This window comes from Martes martes (assembly GCF_963455335.1).
Source record: "Martes martes genome assembly, chromosome: 14".
NCBI lineage: Eukaryota > Metazoa > Chordata > Mammalia > Carnivora > Mustelidae > Martes > Martes martes.
Window position 1 is genome coordinate 40,629,946 of NC_137902.1, and position 19,430 is coordinate 40,649,375.

General features: G+C 45.7%; 1 protein-coding gene across 1 annotated transcript in view; it reads right to left on the bottom strand.

The window, feature by feature from the left end:
- The window catches only part of WDFY4 (WDFY family member 4), a 246,225-nt gene extending 232,525 nt beyond the window's left edge, over positions 1 to 13,700 (bottom strand). The window contains exons 1-5 of the mRNA XM_080823652.1: positions 13,664 to 13,700; positions 13,326 to 13,576; positions 3,772 to 3,886; positions 2,833 to 2,939; positions 627 to 761 (exon numbers count right to left, since the gene is read on the bottom strand). Of these exons, the coding sequence (XP_080679778.1) occupies positions 627 to 761; positions 2,833 to 2,939; positions 3,772 to 3,886; positions 13,326 to 13,559 (591 nt within the window). The 5' untranslated portion in view covers positions 13,560 to 13,576; positions 13,664 to 13,700. The remainder of the gene's footprint in view (positions 1 to 626; positions 762 to 2,832; positions 2,940 to 3,771; positions 3,887 to 13,325; positions 13,577 to 13,663) is intronic.
- Between the last annotated feature and the right edge of the window lie 5,730 nt (positions 13,701 to 19,430).

The window sequence follows — 19,430 nt, forward strand, 5'->3', positions numbered from 1 at the left end:
TCAAAAGTGTTCTTGGGAGCCAGATCTCCAGGGTCCCAATGCCAGCCCCCTACCCACTACCTCTGTGACCCTGGACCCACTTTCACTGACCATGCTTTAGCTGACATGGATTCAGAACTATAGTATACACACCTCCTGGAATGGAAGAGAGGGCTCGGGGAAGGGGCAGAGGCAAGGTCATGGCAAGGTGTTGGGGAGGGGAGCGACAGGAAAATACTTGGGAAATGCTGGTTACCCTTATGCAAGTGTAGTTAGCGTGCTTGTCCTCAGAGGACGCAGGGGCCAGAGACGGGGACTCCACATGCTGGGGAGGGCAGGCAGGGCCTAGGAACACACCCTGGAGGAAGGGGAGCTGCAGGGGCCAAGTGCAGGAGGAAGAGGGGCTGCATGCTTTTCTGGGGGAGAATAAGGGGCTTTCGATGCAGGGAGGAATGAGATGGAGAGAGAAGAACATCCATTTTCCAGATGCATAGGATTGGTCATTGGCTGAGCCTGGAGACCGACAGATGAGCGGGCCGTCCCGGAGGACAGAGTTGCTTTGGGGCTATGACCGAGGAAGATGAAACCATCTCTACGAAGCAGAGCAAGGTCTTGACCAAGGGCTGGGGAGCCCTCCTCTCACTCACCTGTACAAACATCCTCTGAACTTGAACATCACTCTCCAAAAGCTCGTCCTTTTCCAGAGGAAAGACAAAGAAGAGGTAAAGGCACTGCAGGAGCAGGGCTGGAAGGCCAGACTCAGCAACTCTGCCCAGCGTCTCCTGCAAGGGAAGCGCAGACACGACCCACGGCTGCAGAGCCGGCGGGGCCCCTCTGGCTCAGACCAGCTAGGTCCAGCCAGTCCCTGCGGCCATTTTAGCTGGGAACGTGGGTAAATCCTATCTTCTCTCCGGGCAACACATTCTTAAGTAAGACCAAAGACAATCATCCAACCCACCTAGGGCGGCTGTGAAGATTACATTTATACAGTGTATACTATGTGCTCAATAAACATTTCATCTTTTATAGGATAGGTAATAGGAAGGAAGGAAAGGAGGAAAGAAGGGAGGAAACGAGGGAGGGAGGGACAGGTACAGAGCAGAACACAGGGTTTTCCTACAGGATCACACTACTGATTTGGGTAGGTTGCCTCCTGATTAGGGAATCGGACACTCGGGAGGACATGGTTCAGAACAAGTGAAATGAAGGATTCATTGAAGTAATGAAGGACCTGATCAAGGACCTTCCCATTCCCTCGTTCAGATCTGAGACTTCCCCAAGACCGAAACGGTCCTATAAGTTAGCATTGATAACCAGAGCGGCCAGCCAGAGCGGAGAAGACAGGAAGTGGGCAGAGAGGGGACCAGGCTCGGTATGGAGTTTTCTGGAGCCTTTCTTCCAATTGTTCTGCCAGCAGCTCCCCCGGGGGTATGGCGGCAGCAAGGTCTGCGTGTGTGCGTGTGCGTGCATGCACACATATGGCATTAATCTAAAGCACACTGTCCACCCAACTTTCCACCCAGCTGACTAAGGTGACACACATGGTGGAAAAACGAGAAAAAGAGAAAGGAAGAACGCACAGTCTGGGCCAGAACCAGGAATAGAAAGCAGGATGCTGGTCCGACCCTTCCGCCTCGAAGCTTCCAGGGCATGGTAGTGGCCACGCCCGTTTTGGACACCTGGCTCTCCTGCACCCCGGCTCAGGGGGGCTCCCCTGTCCTCCACGCTGCAGGGGCTCCACTAAAATACACCTGCTTACTTGTCTCACTGCTTTTCAGGCTGATGGCTCACGTGGAAGACAAGCTCTTAGGTTAATTTTTACTTCCAGAATGTGAGCAGTCCTGCCCCAGGGGCAGAAAAGCTCCCTCTCTGTGCTTCAGGCTGCCATGCTGGTGGTGTTCCAGGAGGTATATAGAGCGAAGGCCAGGGACCCTCCCCCCAGTGAGGGACTGCGCGCCAAACTCCTCTCCCAGCTCCATGCACTGTTTCAGATGCCCGGCTGAGGTCTCGTCCATCTTTAACCTTAGGGTGGCCGTGCCCCCATCTGATTCCCTGCTGCTCCTGGCGCTGAGCGCCAGATTGGCGTGCAGTGGGCACTCTCACCAGATACATGAGTCTCTGGGCCTGCCCTGTCCAGGGCCTCTGGACTTTTCTACTGATAGCCACAGCTCCCGGGGACTGCTTCTGCCTAAGAGGACACAGTCATCCGCAGTCACAGGGAGGACATGTCTGCAACCAGGATGGTTGTACCGTAGGAAGGGAAGGGGAGGAAGAGAAGCCAGACTTATTCAGCACTGTCTCCGGGCAGGCATGGGACAGGTGCCTAAGGGGGGCTCCTTTGGTCTGAGTTTAGCAGGAGGCATTAAAGAGCAGTGGCTCAGAGCACAGGCTACAGAGTCAGACAGACAGCAGGTACACAGGATGGTAACTAATGTGGCTTCATAGTCTTACTCAGAGGGTGTGGAGGGTTTAACTGACCTGCACAGGACACACCAGCCTTGCCCTGACACAGGAAACCATCCGTACATATCAGCCATTGTTAATCCTTGCACTAACCCTAGAACTAAGGCATTATCCCCTATTCTAAAATTAGCCACACAATTGGGTCACAGGAAGGTGACAATCTGCCCAAGGTTACAAATAGCTGGTCAACTGAAAAAAGCAGGATTCCAAAATGAATGTCAGCTGCTCAAGCCCATGTTCTAGATCAGAAGGGGCAAAGGGCAGGAGAAATGATAAATCAGTACCATAGGGGAAAAGACACACTTGAGACGTGCCACTGCCCTTTGCTGGGATTTCCTGCTGCACACGGATACGAGCTCCCAAGTGGGGCCCACGGGGTCCGAAACTTACCGAGTTTGTCCCTGTGAGCACAAACACTGACTTCAGGAGCAGGTAGCCATCCTGATCCACATCCCCCTTCCACCGCAGCAACTGCCCGGCTGCCTCCCTGGCTTGCTCTGGTAACAGCGCATGAAGGGGAGAAAGCGTTATCAGCAGGGCGGGGCAAGGACCTGCCCACACTCCTTTCCCTCCCCTTGGCCTCCTTTCCTGTGAGATGTGCTTTCACATCTTTAGGGCACTTCTGTCTCCTTTCCTTTCCACAATGCCATCTGAATCCATACCAAACATCTCACACTCTGCCAGATTAATCTCCTGGGAGGACCTTCTTTATCATGTCACCATGCCTGTTCAACAACCATCAATGTCTCTCCATCACCAAATAATAAGAAGCTCCCCAGCTATTGGTCTTCTCCCAATCCAGAGTCCTCACCCCTCTTCCTGTATCCTTCAGCCCCTTACTTTGCAGAGATGCCTGCAATCTGCACCATTCTCAAGATACGCCTTCCCCCTAGAATCCCTTCCTGCCCCTCAGCCCTGTGTCACCATGAAGCTCTGCCCAGCCTCCAGGGTCCAGCTGTAGGAGCAGACAAATGCAAGTTAGGAGCCCCAAAATTGAAAACATGCTTTGCTTTGGCTTCTATGTCTTTTCTGGATTGAGCTATTCACTGAACACACAGGTGAGCCTTATATCCTAGTACGCCCCCTCCCAGAGACCCTGGGTGTGTGTGTGTGTGTGTGTGTCCCTCCCAGGAGCAGCAGAATTCTGCAAATCCCTCTTCTCTCCTCTGCCAACCTTTCCCTTCATTCCCAACATCCTCGGCAGCAGAAGTGAGCCTGTGGTGCTCTCTGGAAGGCACCAGTCTGACTCCCCTGGAAAGCAAAGAGCTTCACAGAGGTCCTGGGAGGAACATGCAAGATGGTTTTGCTCTCCATAAAGTGTTCTCTTACCTGCAGGCTTTCCCACGAGTGCCTTCTGTATCTCTTGGGCAAACTGGTTAGAAGTATCTTCTGCCAGCCTTTGGAGACTGGGAAAGCAGATGATCCCCACGGAGTTTTCCCAGGCCTGAAGGGCAATAAACAGGATTCCAGCAAAGAAGTCAAAGTGACAAAGCAAGGCATGAGAATCGCCTTGCCACTTTCCCAAACCCATGGGTCACCTCCCTGTCCCAGGTATATCCCAAAGGCCTCCGAAACACCTACCCTAACAGCTTCCGCTGTATTCCTACCCTAGTGCCTGTAAATTCTTCAGCTTCTGCTGAGCTCCAAACCCACATTCAACTCGGCGCTGAGCATCAGCCCCTGAACTCATGCTCCTGAAGTGTCAAATACACATAATCCAAACTACTGCCTTCCTCCCAGATCTGTGTATCTTGTCTCTGTGAATGGTTCTACCAAGCACCCAGGTGCCCTAGTGAGAAATTCCAAGGGTGATTCTCTGGGTCCCCCTCTCCCTCAACTTCCTTACCCCATCAACTGTTACCTCTCTGATTCTCCTCTTGCATGCTTCATGCTTCTTGAAACTTGTGCAGGTATCTAAGTTTTAATCATACAATTATTTCCTTTGATAAACTCCTAAGGGTGGGATTGCAAGTTACAAGGACATGCTATTTATTCATTCATTCATTCATTCATTCATTCATTTATTTTACTGGTTTGATGCATATTACTAACTCATTCCCCAGAAAAAGTTTACCTGATTAGCCTCTCCAGGGGCTCCATGGGAGGGGACTAGTTTCTCTAAGCGCATGGGGCACTGTCATGCTTTTTCATCTTAAATGAGAAAGCTTATAGAAGAAAAAAAAAATCTCCTCTCAATTGCAGTCTTTTGATTACCAAAATAGATGAACATTTTTTATGCTTCTTGAAGTGCCTGTTTTTACCCTCAGCCTATTATTCTATCAAGGTTTTCACTATTTTCTTATTTGTTTTAAAAAGCTCTTTACATACCAAAAAATGTTAACACTTGGTCCATAATACTATCATGATTTTTTCAAATTTGTCATTTTTTCCTTTTAATTTGGTATTATTTGGTTTCACTGTACAGTAACCTGACATTCACATGAAATGAAATTTCTCCATCTATTCCTTGGTTTTCTAGCTTAGGTCCAGGCTCAGGAAGTTCTTTTGAGTCCAAGTGGCTGTGGTCCCTATTAATCTCCTATTTCTTTTTTTTTTTTTTTAATTCTTTAAAATTCTTTCTTCTCTGTTTCTTCTCTAGTTCTATCTTATCTGGTCCTCTTTTCACCTTGGACTTTTTCATTTATCGTTTAGGATACTATTTAATAGAAGTCATTAATTTTAAAATTCCACTTGGGATGCCCTAAGAATTCAGAATTTCAGAATTCCCTCCCAATCTGTTTTTCATTAGAATCTTCTCCCTTTGTTCTCCTGTGTCATCACAGGAAAAATTTAGTAGTCCCAGGATGAGGAGAGCTCTCTACAGACCAATAGTCAGAGTGGAGTGACTCTTCTTGGCATAGGACTTGAGTTCCTGGCAACTCCCTCTTTCCAGTTTCCTGGCAATTAGTGGCCTCTACAAAATAGGGTTTTGCTAGACTGCTGTCCACTGCTCCTACTCACCAGCCATATTAAATCATATTCCTGCCCAAAGATGTGACTGAGTTCTTTAAACCTGAGATCCTCCTTCTAGAAAAGGTGAGAAAAGCATCAAAATTCCAGAGGGAAATGTGTTTCCTTGCTGTAGATACCATATTTCTTAAAGAGAAAAAACCTTTTAGAAATGTTCTCTGTATTCTCTGTGTTCTCTGTATTAAAAGATGCTATGTACAAAGGAAACAAGCCATGGATTGGTAAAAAATATCTGGAATGCATATAACAGACAAAGGAATAGCATCCAGATTCCCACAAATTAATTTTAAAAAACTCTAGTTTTCTTAAAACAGGCAAATGAAACAAGTAACTTATAAAAGATACAATAAATAACAAATTAGGAAAATAATCAGGAAATAATAATAAGTAAAATGCAAATTAAAAGCACAATGAGACAGTCACATATTGCCAGCTGGAAAAAATGTGAAGCCTGACGATACTAAATGTGGGAAAGGACCAGGAAACCCCCATGATCTACTGATGGAGCACAACGTGCATAAAATCCCTTTGAAGAGTATTTCATCCAATCCAATAAAGTTATAGGGGGACACATCCTACGACCCAGCAATTCCTTTCTAGGCATATTCCCTGTAGAAATGCCAGCACATGTACACAAGGAGACATGAACACAAACTACTATGCACCGTATCTGTGACTGTGACATTTTGGAAGAACTCAGTGTTCTTCAGCAGAACAATGAATGAATAATCTGTGGCATACTTATGTAAGGATACGATATAGAACTGAAAAAGAAATAGAGTGACATGAATCAATATGGGTAAATGCAGAAATAGAATGTTGGGTGCAAAAAACAAGTTGTAAAATTATATTACAGTCTTGAGTCTAGAAAAACCTGTGAGTCTACCTATAAAATTCATAATAATATCACTTATGATTATTAAAACGTATCCATATTATTGTATAATGTGGCTATATATTGGATATATATATTTGGATATACATAATACACAGTGTATCCATATAATATGTTCAGGGAAAATATATATATATATATATATATATATATATATATATATTCCCCCACAGGGAATGATAACTCAGCAGGATGGGGTTTTGCACCAGAGGAGGGCAGAAGGTGAATGAACTCTAGCAGGCAGGCAGGCACAGGAGGCTTCAGTTTATCTGAAATATTTTATTTTTTTTATATGGGTGTTGAGTATGGGAATATTTATTTTATTTTGAACAAAACTTTGTTCCTGAAATACTTCTTTTATTGTCTGCCCTATAAATGGACAGAGTTGTCCCTTTCCTTTGTAAATAAGAAAGCAGTTCATCAGAACTTTGCTGAAATTACAGACATGCTAGGGGCGCTTGGGTGGCTCAGTCAGTTGGGTGTCTGCCTTTGGCTCAGGTCATGATCCCGGGATCCTGGGATCGAGCCCCATGTCAGGCTCTCTGCTCCACCAGGAGCCTGGTTCTCCCTCCCGTCTCCCTCCTCCTCCACTTGTGCTCTCATGCTCATTCGCTCTCAATCTCTCACTCAAATAAAAAAATAAATTATTTTTTAAAAAGCCACTACAGACATGCTAGGTAAGTGTTAGACGCTGTGGTAGACCTTCAACAAATACTCGATAAGTGAACACATGATGATGAAATCCACAACACACAGATTGATGGCTGAACATGTTGCATGTTGGGTCTGTGCCAATCGCTGGACCAAGCACTTATGTGCATTCCTTCCATTAATCCTACAACAACCCTTTGAGATCAGTATTGTTACGATTATTCCCACTTTACAGAAATGAAGGCTGAGGCAGGAGAGTAAGCCCAGAGAAGCAGGTAAGCAGCAGAATGAAAAGCTGAATTATCTCACTCATAGTCAAGTGCATAGCTAAAAAATTTATGGCTGCCATCTGGAAAGCGGCTATCACCTGGAAAGAAAGCATCAGTCCTTTCGGCTGGGAATTTCTGGTAAGATTATTTCCTCCCCAGGACTAAAAACTCTGCTATGATATCTTCCTAACAAATTCCTGTGCCTCCTCCCTGCACTGGCAAACCCCTTAAAGACCAATTTGCAGGCAGTTGACTCAGAAGCATCTAGATCGTCTTCAAGCCGTGGGACTCCTGCAGGCACTCTACAATAAAGTAAATTGGGCCACTGTGAGCTGAACAGTAATTGTATGCTCAGCCAGATTCTCCCAAGGCTCACACTCCTTCCTGGGACCGCGATGGGCACTTCTGGAGGCCACGTTAACTCTTTCAGGCCACTGGGGTGCTGTTTGATGCGCAGAGGCAATCATTTACTGAATGGTACCATGGAGACCCCCGAAGAGTTAAGGCAGCTTCCAAAAGGACCTAATTTTTTCCCCAAACTGGGACTTGCATGCTGGGAGAATATTGCTCAATATTTTTTTTAAGTTTTATTTACTCGCATTATCTCAGCTGTGTCTCATGGCTGTGTCTCCCATGGAAGAAAGAGAAAGAAAATGATACTATGGCCTCCAAAGGACGATGAGGAAAGACAAAAGCTCTTGAGGGGTTGGGAGAAAACCCCAGCTTTTGAATGACAAAACCCGGCTGGTTTTCAAGGCTAGCTGCAATGTTACTATTTCTTCATTACCACTGAGTTTGGTGATTTGGTCTTTAAGTGAGCCCAACACATTTCAGAGACTTTATGCAAATTTTCCCTGCTAGTGTGACACAGTTGACCCTCTCCATTGTAAATTTAAAAAGTGATGCATCAAAACTTTGGTGGCAGAAAAAAAATGTTTCTCCGAGATGGGAAGAAGCCGCATTGCAGGTCCCACTCTGAGGCTGGGTAGATCAGGGATGGACAAAGAAGGGTATTTACCTTCATTGCCCCCTCAGGACACTTCGCTTGGGAATAATTATTGCTCATCCTTATTATTATATTTAACGTTACTTCTCTCTCCCCCACTGTCAGTTGGGTCCACACATGGTTTCTATGAGAATGATTGTCCACACTGGGTGGCATGAACTCTACACCACTGGAAGGGCTGTTAGACTCAGAGTACCTGTGGTCCCCTGTGTATCTGCACACATGCACACAGACACGTGCACAAACACATTCACTGCCCAGGTGCGATCGAGTTAAATCCAATCCCTCCACACTAGGAAATGGATGATTCCCCTGCCACGTTACCCACTGTTCTGGCTATAGATCGCTCTACAACAAACCACCCCCAAATCGAGGGGCTTATTTTTCTCATGGGTCTGCAATTTGAGCAGGGCTCAGCAGGGACAGCTGTTCTCTGCGTCACTCAGCTGGGGCAACTGACAGGGCTAGAGATCCACCTGCTAGACGCCACACCCGCGTGGCTGGTAAGTTGGTGCTGGCCATCAGTGGCAAGGCCAAGGGCTTCGGTTCCTTTACATGTAGGCTTTTACTCAGGGCTGCTGAGACTCCCTCACAGCATGGCAGCAGAGTTCTAAGAGTGACAGGAAGTGACAAGTGATGGGGAGAAAAAGCTGCGAGTCTCCTGAAGCCTAGACCTGCAAGTCTCACTTCTGCCCTATTCCATTGGCCAAGTCATCACAAATCCATCCAGATCCCAGAGGAGGGGATGTGGATGCCACCTCTCGAAGGGAGCAGTGTGGACCCATTCTCAGCTCCTATAATCTACCACATCCACAGAGTTCCCCTTGTCCTCACTGGTCCCACCCTTCAGGCCATCTGTCCCAGATAGTGAGGAATTTTACACTCACTGACAGGGGTTCCCTGTCTCTCTGCCTGTTTTCTCTCCAACTACACATTCCAAGCACAGTTCTCAAAAACTACATATATGGCTCTAGCTTTCCCTGTGTCTATTATAACCAAATATTTCTAAGCAATGTGAGGTCCCATAGTGCTTCCTTTCCCCCCAAAAACAAACTCAACCAAGGGCCAGCAGGATCTGCCCAGGCTTGGAGAGGAAGGCCTTCTTCTCTTGATGTGAGAGACTATGATAGGAAGGGTTCTAGGAGACTATGATAGGAAGCCCAAGGCTTGTGGCATGGACACAATAGTCACTTGAGTCCTTCCAAGAAACACTGTTCTGTACACTGAGAAGTCATCAACTTCATGCTGCTTCCTGTGTGAGGCTCTAAAACCTCATTCTCATCTACAGCATCTTGGAGCTATCCAAACATCACATGTAGAGGGCATGACATTCTTTTTGTACCCATTCGGTACTAGCCAGGCAAAGCCATATGTCCAGGGAGTCATGGGACAGGGAAGGAAGCCAAATGTGCTCCGTTCTATGAACCCCAGCGCCGCCCGAGTGAGGGAGCCCAGGGGCTAATGACACAGGCCTGGGCATATTGTCCCTGTTGAATTCTGCTCCTCACGAACAATGAAGTGACCCCAGCCAAGTTATGCAATGTCTCTAAACCTCTCTTTCCTCATTTGTAAGGCTGGGATAAAAATGACCCCCACTTCACGGGGTTATTATGAAGGCTTATCAACATTAAACAAAATGCCTGGTTTAGGTAGTTAGAGCTTGGTGAATATTATTAGCTATTCTCAGTGAAATTGTCCACCTGCCTTGGCTAAGAACTCCTCCTTGACCTCTGGAGAGGATCGATGGAGCCTCGTGGGGGAGGAGAGCCTGTAGCTCTGGAGGAGAACTTCCTTTCTGACTCATCCTCCCAGAGCAGTTCCTCATTGGGGTTCCAATGCCCCAAATTCCATCAGGCTCTTCCTTACTACCAAGAGAGTCACCCAAATTTTGCATGGGTTCACTTTTCAACAGCCCTGTAGATGCTTCTCCACTCAGGAGGCAATGGGGCTGGGATTTGCTACAGAACCAACCAAGCCCATTCTTGTGCTTGCCTAGCAGTTAATGCAGAGTTAGGGAAAACAGGATCCTCTGCTGTGGATCTGGAGGAATCAAATTGGAGAGAAACCCGAAGAGGCCAGAGGGAAGTTTTGGGGGGAAGAAGATTCTCGAGAAAGAAGCAGCTCTGAGGGAGTCTGGCACACCAAACAGTCCCTGTTCCAAATCTCAAGCCTCACTAGGTGGAGGCAGGTGGCGGCCACTGAGATGGGGCACTCACTGCTGTCAACCCTCCCCCGAGCCCCGGGCTGCCCCTTCCATACCACCTCTGACTGACACAGGGCCTGGGCAAGGCAGGCAAGAGCCCCCAACCCAGGGACACAGCCTTTTCCAAGCAGGGGGAGTGATTCAAAAATCCCTTGTGTGCATTATCTTAAAACAAAGAATATTTCAGATCATCCTAATTTTCCTTGGCCCTAAAGTGAAAAGAGTCAGGTATGGAGAGTTGAGCTCCACCAACCAAAGGAGTCTCAGACACCTTTAGAGCCCTCAGTTGTCTCAGAGCCCAGTGGGGACGTGGCTGCCAGGATAACCAGTGCATGACTAAGGCTTAACTTTTTATTTTGATTTTTTAAAAGATTTTATTTATTTATTTATTTGAGAGAAAGAGAGAGAGAGAGAGCAAGAGCATGCACAAGTGTGAGGGGCAGAGGGAGAAGGAGAGAGATCCTCAAGCATACTCTGTGCTGAATGTAGAGCCAGACAGGGGCCTCGATCTCATGACCCTGAGATCATGACCTGAGCCAAACCCAAGAGTCGGACCCTTAACCAACTGAGCCACCCAGGCACCCCTTTGGCATGACTTTTTAAATCCTTGTATTTCCAAGGGGGTTCTTTATAGATGACCTTGAAGAACATTGTTCTGTGGTTATAAAATTCAGAACAGAGTAGTTTCAAGCTTGACTTCTTATGCGAGGACCTGTATTCCAGTGAATGTTCTCAGTCTTCATCTACACTTCAGCTTTTATCTACACTATACTCAAAAAAATAATAATAACAATAACCCTCTAACCTTCTCCATGTTCCCCTTCCATTATACCAACCCTTAATTAAGAAGCTTAAGGGCTGTCACTCTGGCAGTTGGTATCCTGGTGGCTGGTGGAAAGGTAATGAGAACTATGTCTGCTCTCCATGTGCTGTGAACTTTACAATCATTATCTCCTCTCACCCTCACAGACTCCCAGCAATCTGTTTACTGATGCCACTTTACAGACAAGGAGACTGAGGTTCATCAATATTTAATAATTTGTTCAAGGATGCACAGCTAATTAGCAATAGAGCCAGGACTTGACGCCAGCTCTGTTTGACGCGAAAACCCATGTGTTCAACAATAGGGTCATTATGCCTCTAGTGACAAGAGCAGAGCTTGGAAAACATGGGCCACTACCAAAGTTCAGTAATAAGAACTGCTTGTGCGTGTGAGGTCACAAGCTCAAATCCCTTCAGGTCAGGCAACAGAAATGAGTAATGTGGGTGGGGTGAAAGATATTAGGGAATGGTGGACTGGGGCAAACTGAGAAACAGAGACCATCTTCTGTCTAAAAGGGGTGCCCCTAACCATCTCCACCCAATTGTCAGTATTACATCTACCAAAATTTTAAAGAGAAACTGGAAATCTGATTTTCATGCGAAAACTTTCCATTTTGGAAAAAAAATGCCCACAAAGTCCTTTGTTAACCCCTTCAAGCAAACAAGACACATTCTGGGTGCTACTTAGTATCCTCCACTCTGGACTAAACTCTCCACGGTATAAAACCTCTGTCCGTCTTCTCAACTCTCGTAGCCGAGCACAGGGTATAAGAGTTTATGTGTGCAACCAACACATGAATGAATTCTTAAATCAACAATCTAGAAGCTCTGTCTCATCATGAATGAGAGCCCTTTCAACAGAGCCATGGCTGCCCAGATGGGTGGCAAAGAGACCATGCAATGGCTGAGCCCGCACACATAGGGGGCAGCAAATTTTGGTGGAGGACAGGAGGTTGCTCACATTTTTCCTTCCATAAGGCAAAGGTGACCTGAGAACTGGAGGAGACTAAACCACCCTCCAGAAGCTAGGGTTGTTGGGGCAAGGAGGGCTAGGAATGAGAAACCTTAGCTCTCTCTCCTAACTTAGTTTTACTTTTCCCGTACATTCTTTATGTATCAGTTATCCAATCTGCGAAATGGAATGGATGGGGTATACAAGTCCAAAAGATGGAGGAAAATAATGAATTCACAGGCAGTAAGTTACTTGGCAAAATTCTTTACAGAAGGACATGCCTGAGTACTCAATGCATCCTAGAAATATGATCCCAAGAAGATTCCAATTCATCTTTAGAAATCCTTAAATATTTCTGATTAATAAGTTAGATGAAACAAATCAACAAGGGAGTTTCCCAGTGAAAATCTGGCAAGGTCTCCATCTGTCTCAGCCTAGTTTCAAAAGTGAAAAGTATCTCATATTCTTTGTGCTTTGAATGTAGCTCTGTATTTTTTAAATAATAACCCAAAATCAATAGTCAAGCAAAAACTAAGCCCTCATAAAAAGATGTGTCTCCAACTCTGCCACTAAACTTCAATATATTCAACTATAAAGCAGACCTCATTGGCAGGACCTTTGTTCTGAGACAACAAAAGGAATCCTTTGTACCCAAACCATCACCAGCTGCCACTAACCAGAATGGCAGCTCTGTGGTCAGGCTGGGCTTCTCTCCCATGCCAGTGGCTGGGTTCTCCCTGTCCTCACTGCTAGCATTGCTGGTATTTGAGGTTACCTGCCATCCTGGTGACCCAGAACACACCTTCTTTCCCTAGCTCCAGAGGGGCTGGTCTTTTTCTGGCTCCACATTAGGATGGTGGTTGAACAATATAATTTTTTTTTAACTAAGGAGACAATATTACTCAAGAGCCAAATGTCCTTTCCAACTCTTCCTCATCCTGGAGATGAGCCTTGCTTGCCATCTTTATTAAATAGCACAACATTCCCCTCTAAGAAACCCAACAGGGACCACTTGTGATGATATTAAAACCACCAACTCCAGCTTCCAGTCATCCCAGAAGTGTCCCCAGAGCACTGTATCATCTACTTACAGTTTCAAAAATAAGAATACCGACCTTCAGGAACAGCGGAAGGAGATCCAACAGGCTCTGCTGATGTTCAGCTGGGCTCCCATGAGCCAACTTCTGGTATTCTAGAAATTTCCTTTCTAGCATCTCCCAGAGAGCAGCAGGACCAGGAGATTGCCCTCCATGTGGGAAGTCAGGCTGAGCAATACCAGGCTGGCCTTCATTTTTGGAACCTGGATACTCAGCTCTGTCTTCAGTCCTTGAAATTTCTTCTGCCTCCATGCCTTAGCAAAGCAGATCTGAATTCGGAACAAAAAACAAAAATGTCAAGTCCTGTCACAGCACTTCCTAATGAAGCTGCCTGTGGGACAAGGTACTGTACTCACTCGGTTCAGTTCCTATTGAAGATGGTTCCGCTAAGAATCTGAAACTGAACTGACGAAAATAGGAAGACTTTTTTTTTTTTTAAAGAGATTCTGACTTAGATGTGACTTATGGTGACAATCTGACATGTGCCTGGCACTACGCTGGGCTCTTTACACAGACTCAGGAGACAGGTGGGTGTTTTTATTTTCACTATACAAGGAAGGAAAGCGGCTGGGCCGAAGGCATATCAGCAGCTAGACATCCAGTTGAAGGACAAATATTTAACACCAAAGCTTGTTTTCTGTTGTTGTTTGGTTTGGTTTTGTTTATTACCTGCTGCCGTTCCTCCTCTAAAAGGCCGAGTAAGTAGAAGGAATATGTGCAACTGTCACCAATATTTGTACAGGCCTGTAATTTTATGTCTTCAGTGGTAACTTCCTTCTACCGCAAGAGTCTGAAAGGATATAGGTTCTTTACTCTCAGCATTATTTGGTTCACATTCCATATTGTTAGAGAACTTTGTCCTCAAAAGGACTCTTCAATTACCCCTCCTACCCCATGCTAACTTAAAAGAGTTCCTTTTTTAACACACACAGGGATGATGTGCACAAGCCGCAGATCTTGGGTCAGTAGGCATGCGGACAAGAACTTATGTGGTAAAAATAGCCAGAGACCAATTTGCCAAAAGGGTGATCTCGAGAAGATGCCTTTATTTGTGTCCTTGACTTTTCAACTGCCCTTGTCTTTAGTTGAGTCACAACTGAGTCACAGCACAAAGATTTGTTCGTTGCATGTCAGGAGTATAGGAAACTCCACATGGGGCCCAGAATGCTCGGGCTTCCTGCAAAAAGCCCTCCCTGACCACAATGTCACCCTGTAGGAGTCCTTTCTGGAATCTGGCCAGTGACCAACAACCACCAATCATGGGGTAGGAACCAGAGGGATGGGCACAAAAAGATGGCTCCACCAGTGTTCTGCTCTGGGCTACAGCAGCTCGGGGTGTACGTCATGCTTTATCTTTTAGCCCGGCACACACCCCCTACAGGCTAGAATGGGAGTGGATGAAGGTCATAGGGCCAGACGCACCACCCCTCTTTGAAACATTCTCACCCTTTACGTACACAACTCCATGAGTCCCTAGTGCTTCTTCCAACACACATGCTTATTACTCTCAAACTTCATTTTCTTATTACAAACGCCTTGTAACTTCAGTGTCAAAACAGGAAAGGAACCAAGCATCAGGAAGACAATCAAGTAGTAAAGCAAAAAAACAAACCAGCCTGGAAAATTCCCTGAGCAGACAGAACCAGTTTAGTCATACAAGCAAAGCTTAATTTAACTTATTTTGCAAAACTAATTTGACCTCAGTTGTTTCTTGCTTACACGTCTGGAAATCAGAAGCAAAACTTAAACTGTTTTCCAAGATTGATATGAGGCAAACACTGACCAACCGCCAGTCGTTGAAGAAAATTCTAACATTGTAACCTCTCGCTGTGAAGAACAAAGTCACCGCTTTCTCACTATATGAGCTGCTTTATAACAATATAGCCCTGAGCCTCATTCCATGTCCCAGGTTGAGTGTTCCCACTTCACAAACTCTCTTTTTTGGTGTGTACACGATCAATTTTCACTAATCACTATTTCAGTGATGTATTGGTTTTACTTTGGCTGTTTCTGAGCCTTTGACACTGTTTGCCTGTACCCAGAAAAATGACTGTTGGTATTCTAACTTTTATCTATGTATACGATGTTTAATAAAAAAAAAATCCTCCTCATATTGTTGAAGCGAACTTTGTATTTATACTTTTGCTTTTGATGGTCGGCTGGGGCTTGGTGGGAGTTCGGTTTCCTTTGTTGGGTTGACCCGCAGGAGCAGGTGATGGGACGCCTCACTTCCCGGCAGTCTTCCCTGACCTGGACCAGGCCCCTGTCTGGCTTTGCTGGTTTATTTACTTATTCCTTGGCCCTCCATTCCCCACTCACATTTCCTTCTTTACCATCCTGCCCGCTCCACCTGCTTCACAACATGGGTCCTTATAAAACACGGCACAGGTGACACGATTTCTGAAGACAGGCATTATGAGTTCCCCGAATGACCTTCTGCATCTTTTCTGCAGCTCACTTTTTCACTCAGCATATGCCTTCAGACCGACCCTGTGGGGCTCAGTGCTTGTCAACTTTGTTCCTTCTAACTGCTGCCCCATGTTACAAAGTGGGTATCACATGCCTATTTGACTTGTTCACTCCGCAGCCATGGCCAGATTGTCCGCGACTTCCTATGCTACACTCAATTTTGTTCTGGACATTCCCATGCAGGTCCCTTCATGGGACTGCATGTGACTGGCTCCGGGTATGGACTTGGGAGCAGAAGTGCTGGGTCAAGGTTATGCACCTGCTTACATCAACTAAGTACCACCAACTAAGATGTTTCCAGAAAGCTGGCACCAGACCACACTTTGCCCACAGGCTCCTCTACCACCTCACCAATTACCCAGCTCTCTAATGCCTGCCAATTTGATTGAAGTAAAGTGATCCCTCATTGTCATTTTAATTTGCATTTCTCTAATGAGCCTGAGCATCACAGATGCCTCTTAGCTATTGGCACTTCCTTTTCTGGGAACTGACTATTCATAACCTTTGCTGATTTTTCCTTGCCTGTCTTTTGCTTATTGCTTTGAGGAAGTATATTCTAGAAACTTGTCCCTCGTTGGCTTTAAAAATCAAAAATATCTTCTCTCAACCCATTTTTCTAACAAATTAGTTCATAACATTTTTTTGTCACAAAAACATATCATGAATATTTTCCATGTTGTAGATCCTCTACATCTTCATTTTGAATGACTGATGGTGACCATAGGGCCATGTTGATCATTCATTTAATTAATCTCCTACACGTAGGCACTTAAGTAGTTTCAAATTACTCACTACTATAAATAATACTTCAATGATAGGCCTTGTATCTAAGTCTTTGCATATACCCATGATTAAATAATAGATTGTAATACATTCTTAAATCCCTACAAGGGAAATAGCTGAATCTTAACACATATTTCCAAACTGCTTCTCCTTAAACACTGCTTCAATGCATAGTCCTTTGACCAATAATGCACAAAGGTTTACTCTTACTTATCGTTTTTTAATTCTTGCTCACTTGGTAAGTTAAAAAGCAATGGCATCTCTGTTGGCATCCCGCCATTTATCTTGCTATACCGTGTTTCTGTCTGTCTGCTGCTCGGTCTCCTTCAGGGATCCCTGCAGTGGTTTTCTGGAGTCAGATAGCAAGTGTTCTTATTTCATGAGCTCCCTGTAGGAGATCTCAGCTACTCCCCTGAGAGCCACATATCCACTGAATGTTAGCTCTGTGAGGGAAGGCACTGCATTTGTGTCAGTGGTTGGCACTACATAGACATTCAACAAAATGTTACTGTATAAATGGATGAATGAATGAATGAATGAACTCATATACTGATGACACCCAAACCTCTCTCTGCAGTCCAGACCCCTCCTCTAAACATGTTCTCTTTCCTCACTTTAAGATCTCTACTTGGATTTCCCCCAGACTCTGACAATCCCTATATCGCAACCAAACCACCATCTCCATCACCGACAGAACCAGTCCCAGATCCATCACAGACATCCCAATCCACAGAATGACTATTAAAGCCAAGCTAAGTGTTGCCTCCAGCACATAAAAGTCATTTTATAGCCACCCCTACAGGTACTACTACGAGGTCCATTCAATAACACCCCTCTGGGAGCTTGCCACCATGTCACATTTTCAGATCAAGCTGGTGAGAAGATAAGATGAAAATGTGGTCCCAGGGAAAGTGGCTGGATATTCAGTGGAGATATAAGAAACCACTTCAGTTTTCCTCTGAAATTAAGAAGCCATATTTACTGAAGTGAAACGTTTGAATCACATTCTCTTGAAAAGAGATGTTTTCAAAACAAGAATTTCTAACTAATGGGGATCCATGAAATCCCAGGGAGAAGTTGTCTGACTCAATTGTCAGACTGTGGCCATCCCCCATCCTGGTTCTGCCCATCACCCTAGACTTACTTTATTTGCAAGAGGAAGGTAACAGGGAGCAACTAACCTCTCAGGGCTATGTGACAAATGGCAAGAAGAAATCATTTTAATCCACTTCATTATCAAAAGTGCCTTCTTACCTCTGTGACAAGGTGCTAACACCTTCATATCCTGGGCAAAATGGAATAAGTCAGGAGTAGGGTCACTGGGGTAGGGCTGGGTTTAGGGTGAGGCAAGTAAGACACTCACCTCAGGCACAAGATGTAAGGGGACCCCAAAAAATCTCAGTAGCCAAGATAAATAACATTTTAATGCAGTGTCTATAAAAATCAAAATTAATGCCAAAGTATTATGCTTAACAAAATAAGTCAATTGGAGAAAGACAACTATCATATGATCTCCCTGATATGAGGAAGTGGACATGCAACGTGGGGGGTTTGGGGGGTAGGAAAATAATAAATGAAACAAGATGGGATTGGGAGGGAGACAAAACATAAGAGACTCTTAATCTCACAAAACAAACTGAGGGTTGCCGGGGGGAAGGGGGTGGGGAGAGGGTGGTGGGGTTATGGACATTGGGGAGTGTATATGCTATGGTGAGTGCTGTGAAGTGTGTAAACCTGGCGATTCACAGACCTGTACCCCTGGGGCTAATAATACATTATATGTTTATTAAAAAATAAAAAAATTATAAAAAAAGAAAAGAATGGACAAAAAAAATTAATGCCAAAAATCCATGATGAACGAACATCAAAGTTTCAAAAAGAGACGGAGTCTCACCCAGAAGATGCTTGACCCCACCCACTGGCCTCCCCTGATGAGAATGGGGGCTAAGGGCATTTTGTCACAAAAATCAACAAGTTGACCAAACACCACTCCAAGGCCCAAACTTCCATAGACTCGACCCTAACACACACACCATAGCAGTCACGAGCAGAGACTTGGGAACAAGACCTCTCCAGCTTGAATCAATGGACTTAGACCAAGTAGATGAAACATTTCATGCCTGTGTCCTCATTTATAAAATGAGATAATAACAGGATCCCTCACAGGGTGCCGGGATTAAGCTAGTGTTTGGCACGTGTCACCATTAGGGCAGAGGGGATGGACAATCATTTACTGGTGCCTCTCTAAATGCCTGCACACTTCACATCATCTTCCCACCCTCCAGCAATGTCAAAGTGATCAGCCTCCATCTGCAGCTGGTACTGAGGCTCAGAGCAGGGAAGTGATCAACCCAGGGTCCCACTGTCAGTCAGCAGCCAAGGCAGAGTCCATCCTGGGTCTGCAGACAACAAAGCACACCACAGGCTAAGCTCAAACAAGGGCTGGTGTGGGACCCTAGGTAGATGGTAGGGCTTGGACTCCTGCTTGGCGGGTAGCCTGGGTTAAGGGAAGGCGTGCCTCCCTACAAACATTTCTTGGAGAGGCAGAGGTTTGCCGGGCGGAGCAGGGCTGGGGTACGGCTGGGGCGATGTAAAGGGAAAGATGGCTTTGGCAGAACCGGAGGACTGGAAGCTGTGGGGGGTGTCCCAGGGGTCTCCAGGCCCCCTCTCTGCCAGTGAGCTGTCTCCCAGTCAGGCTCAGGACATGTCACACACAGCACAGTTCCTTTCCACGCATGGCTACACGTGATCTGTTTTCTTTCCCACTCGAAAGTCAGTTCCTCGCCACGTGTCAGCAGATCCATACTCTCTTGCCCCTGTGTCGGCAAGGACCCGGCCTCAACCTAGAGCCCTCAGAAAGAAAAAACAAAG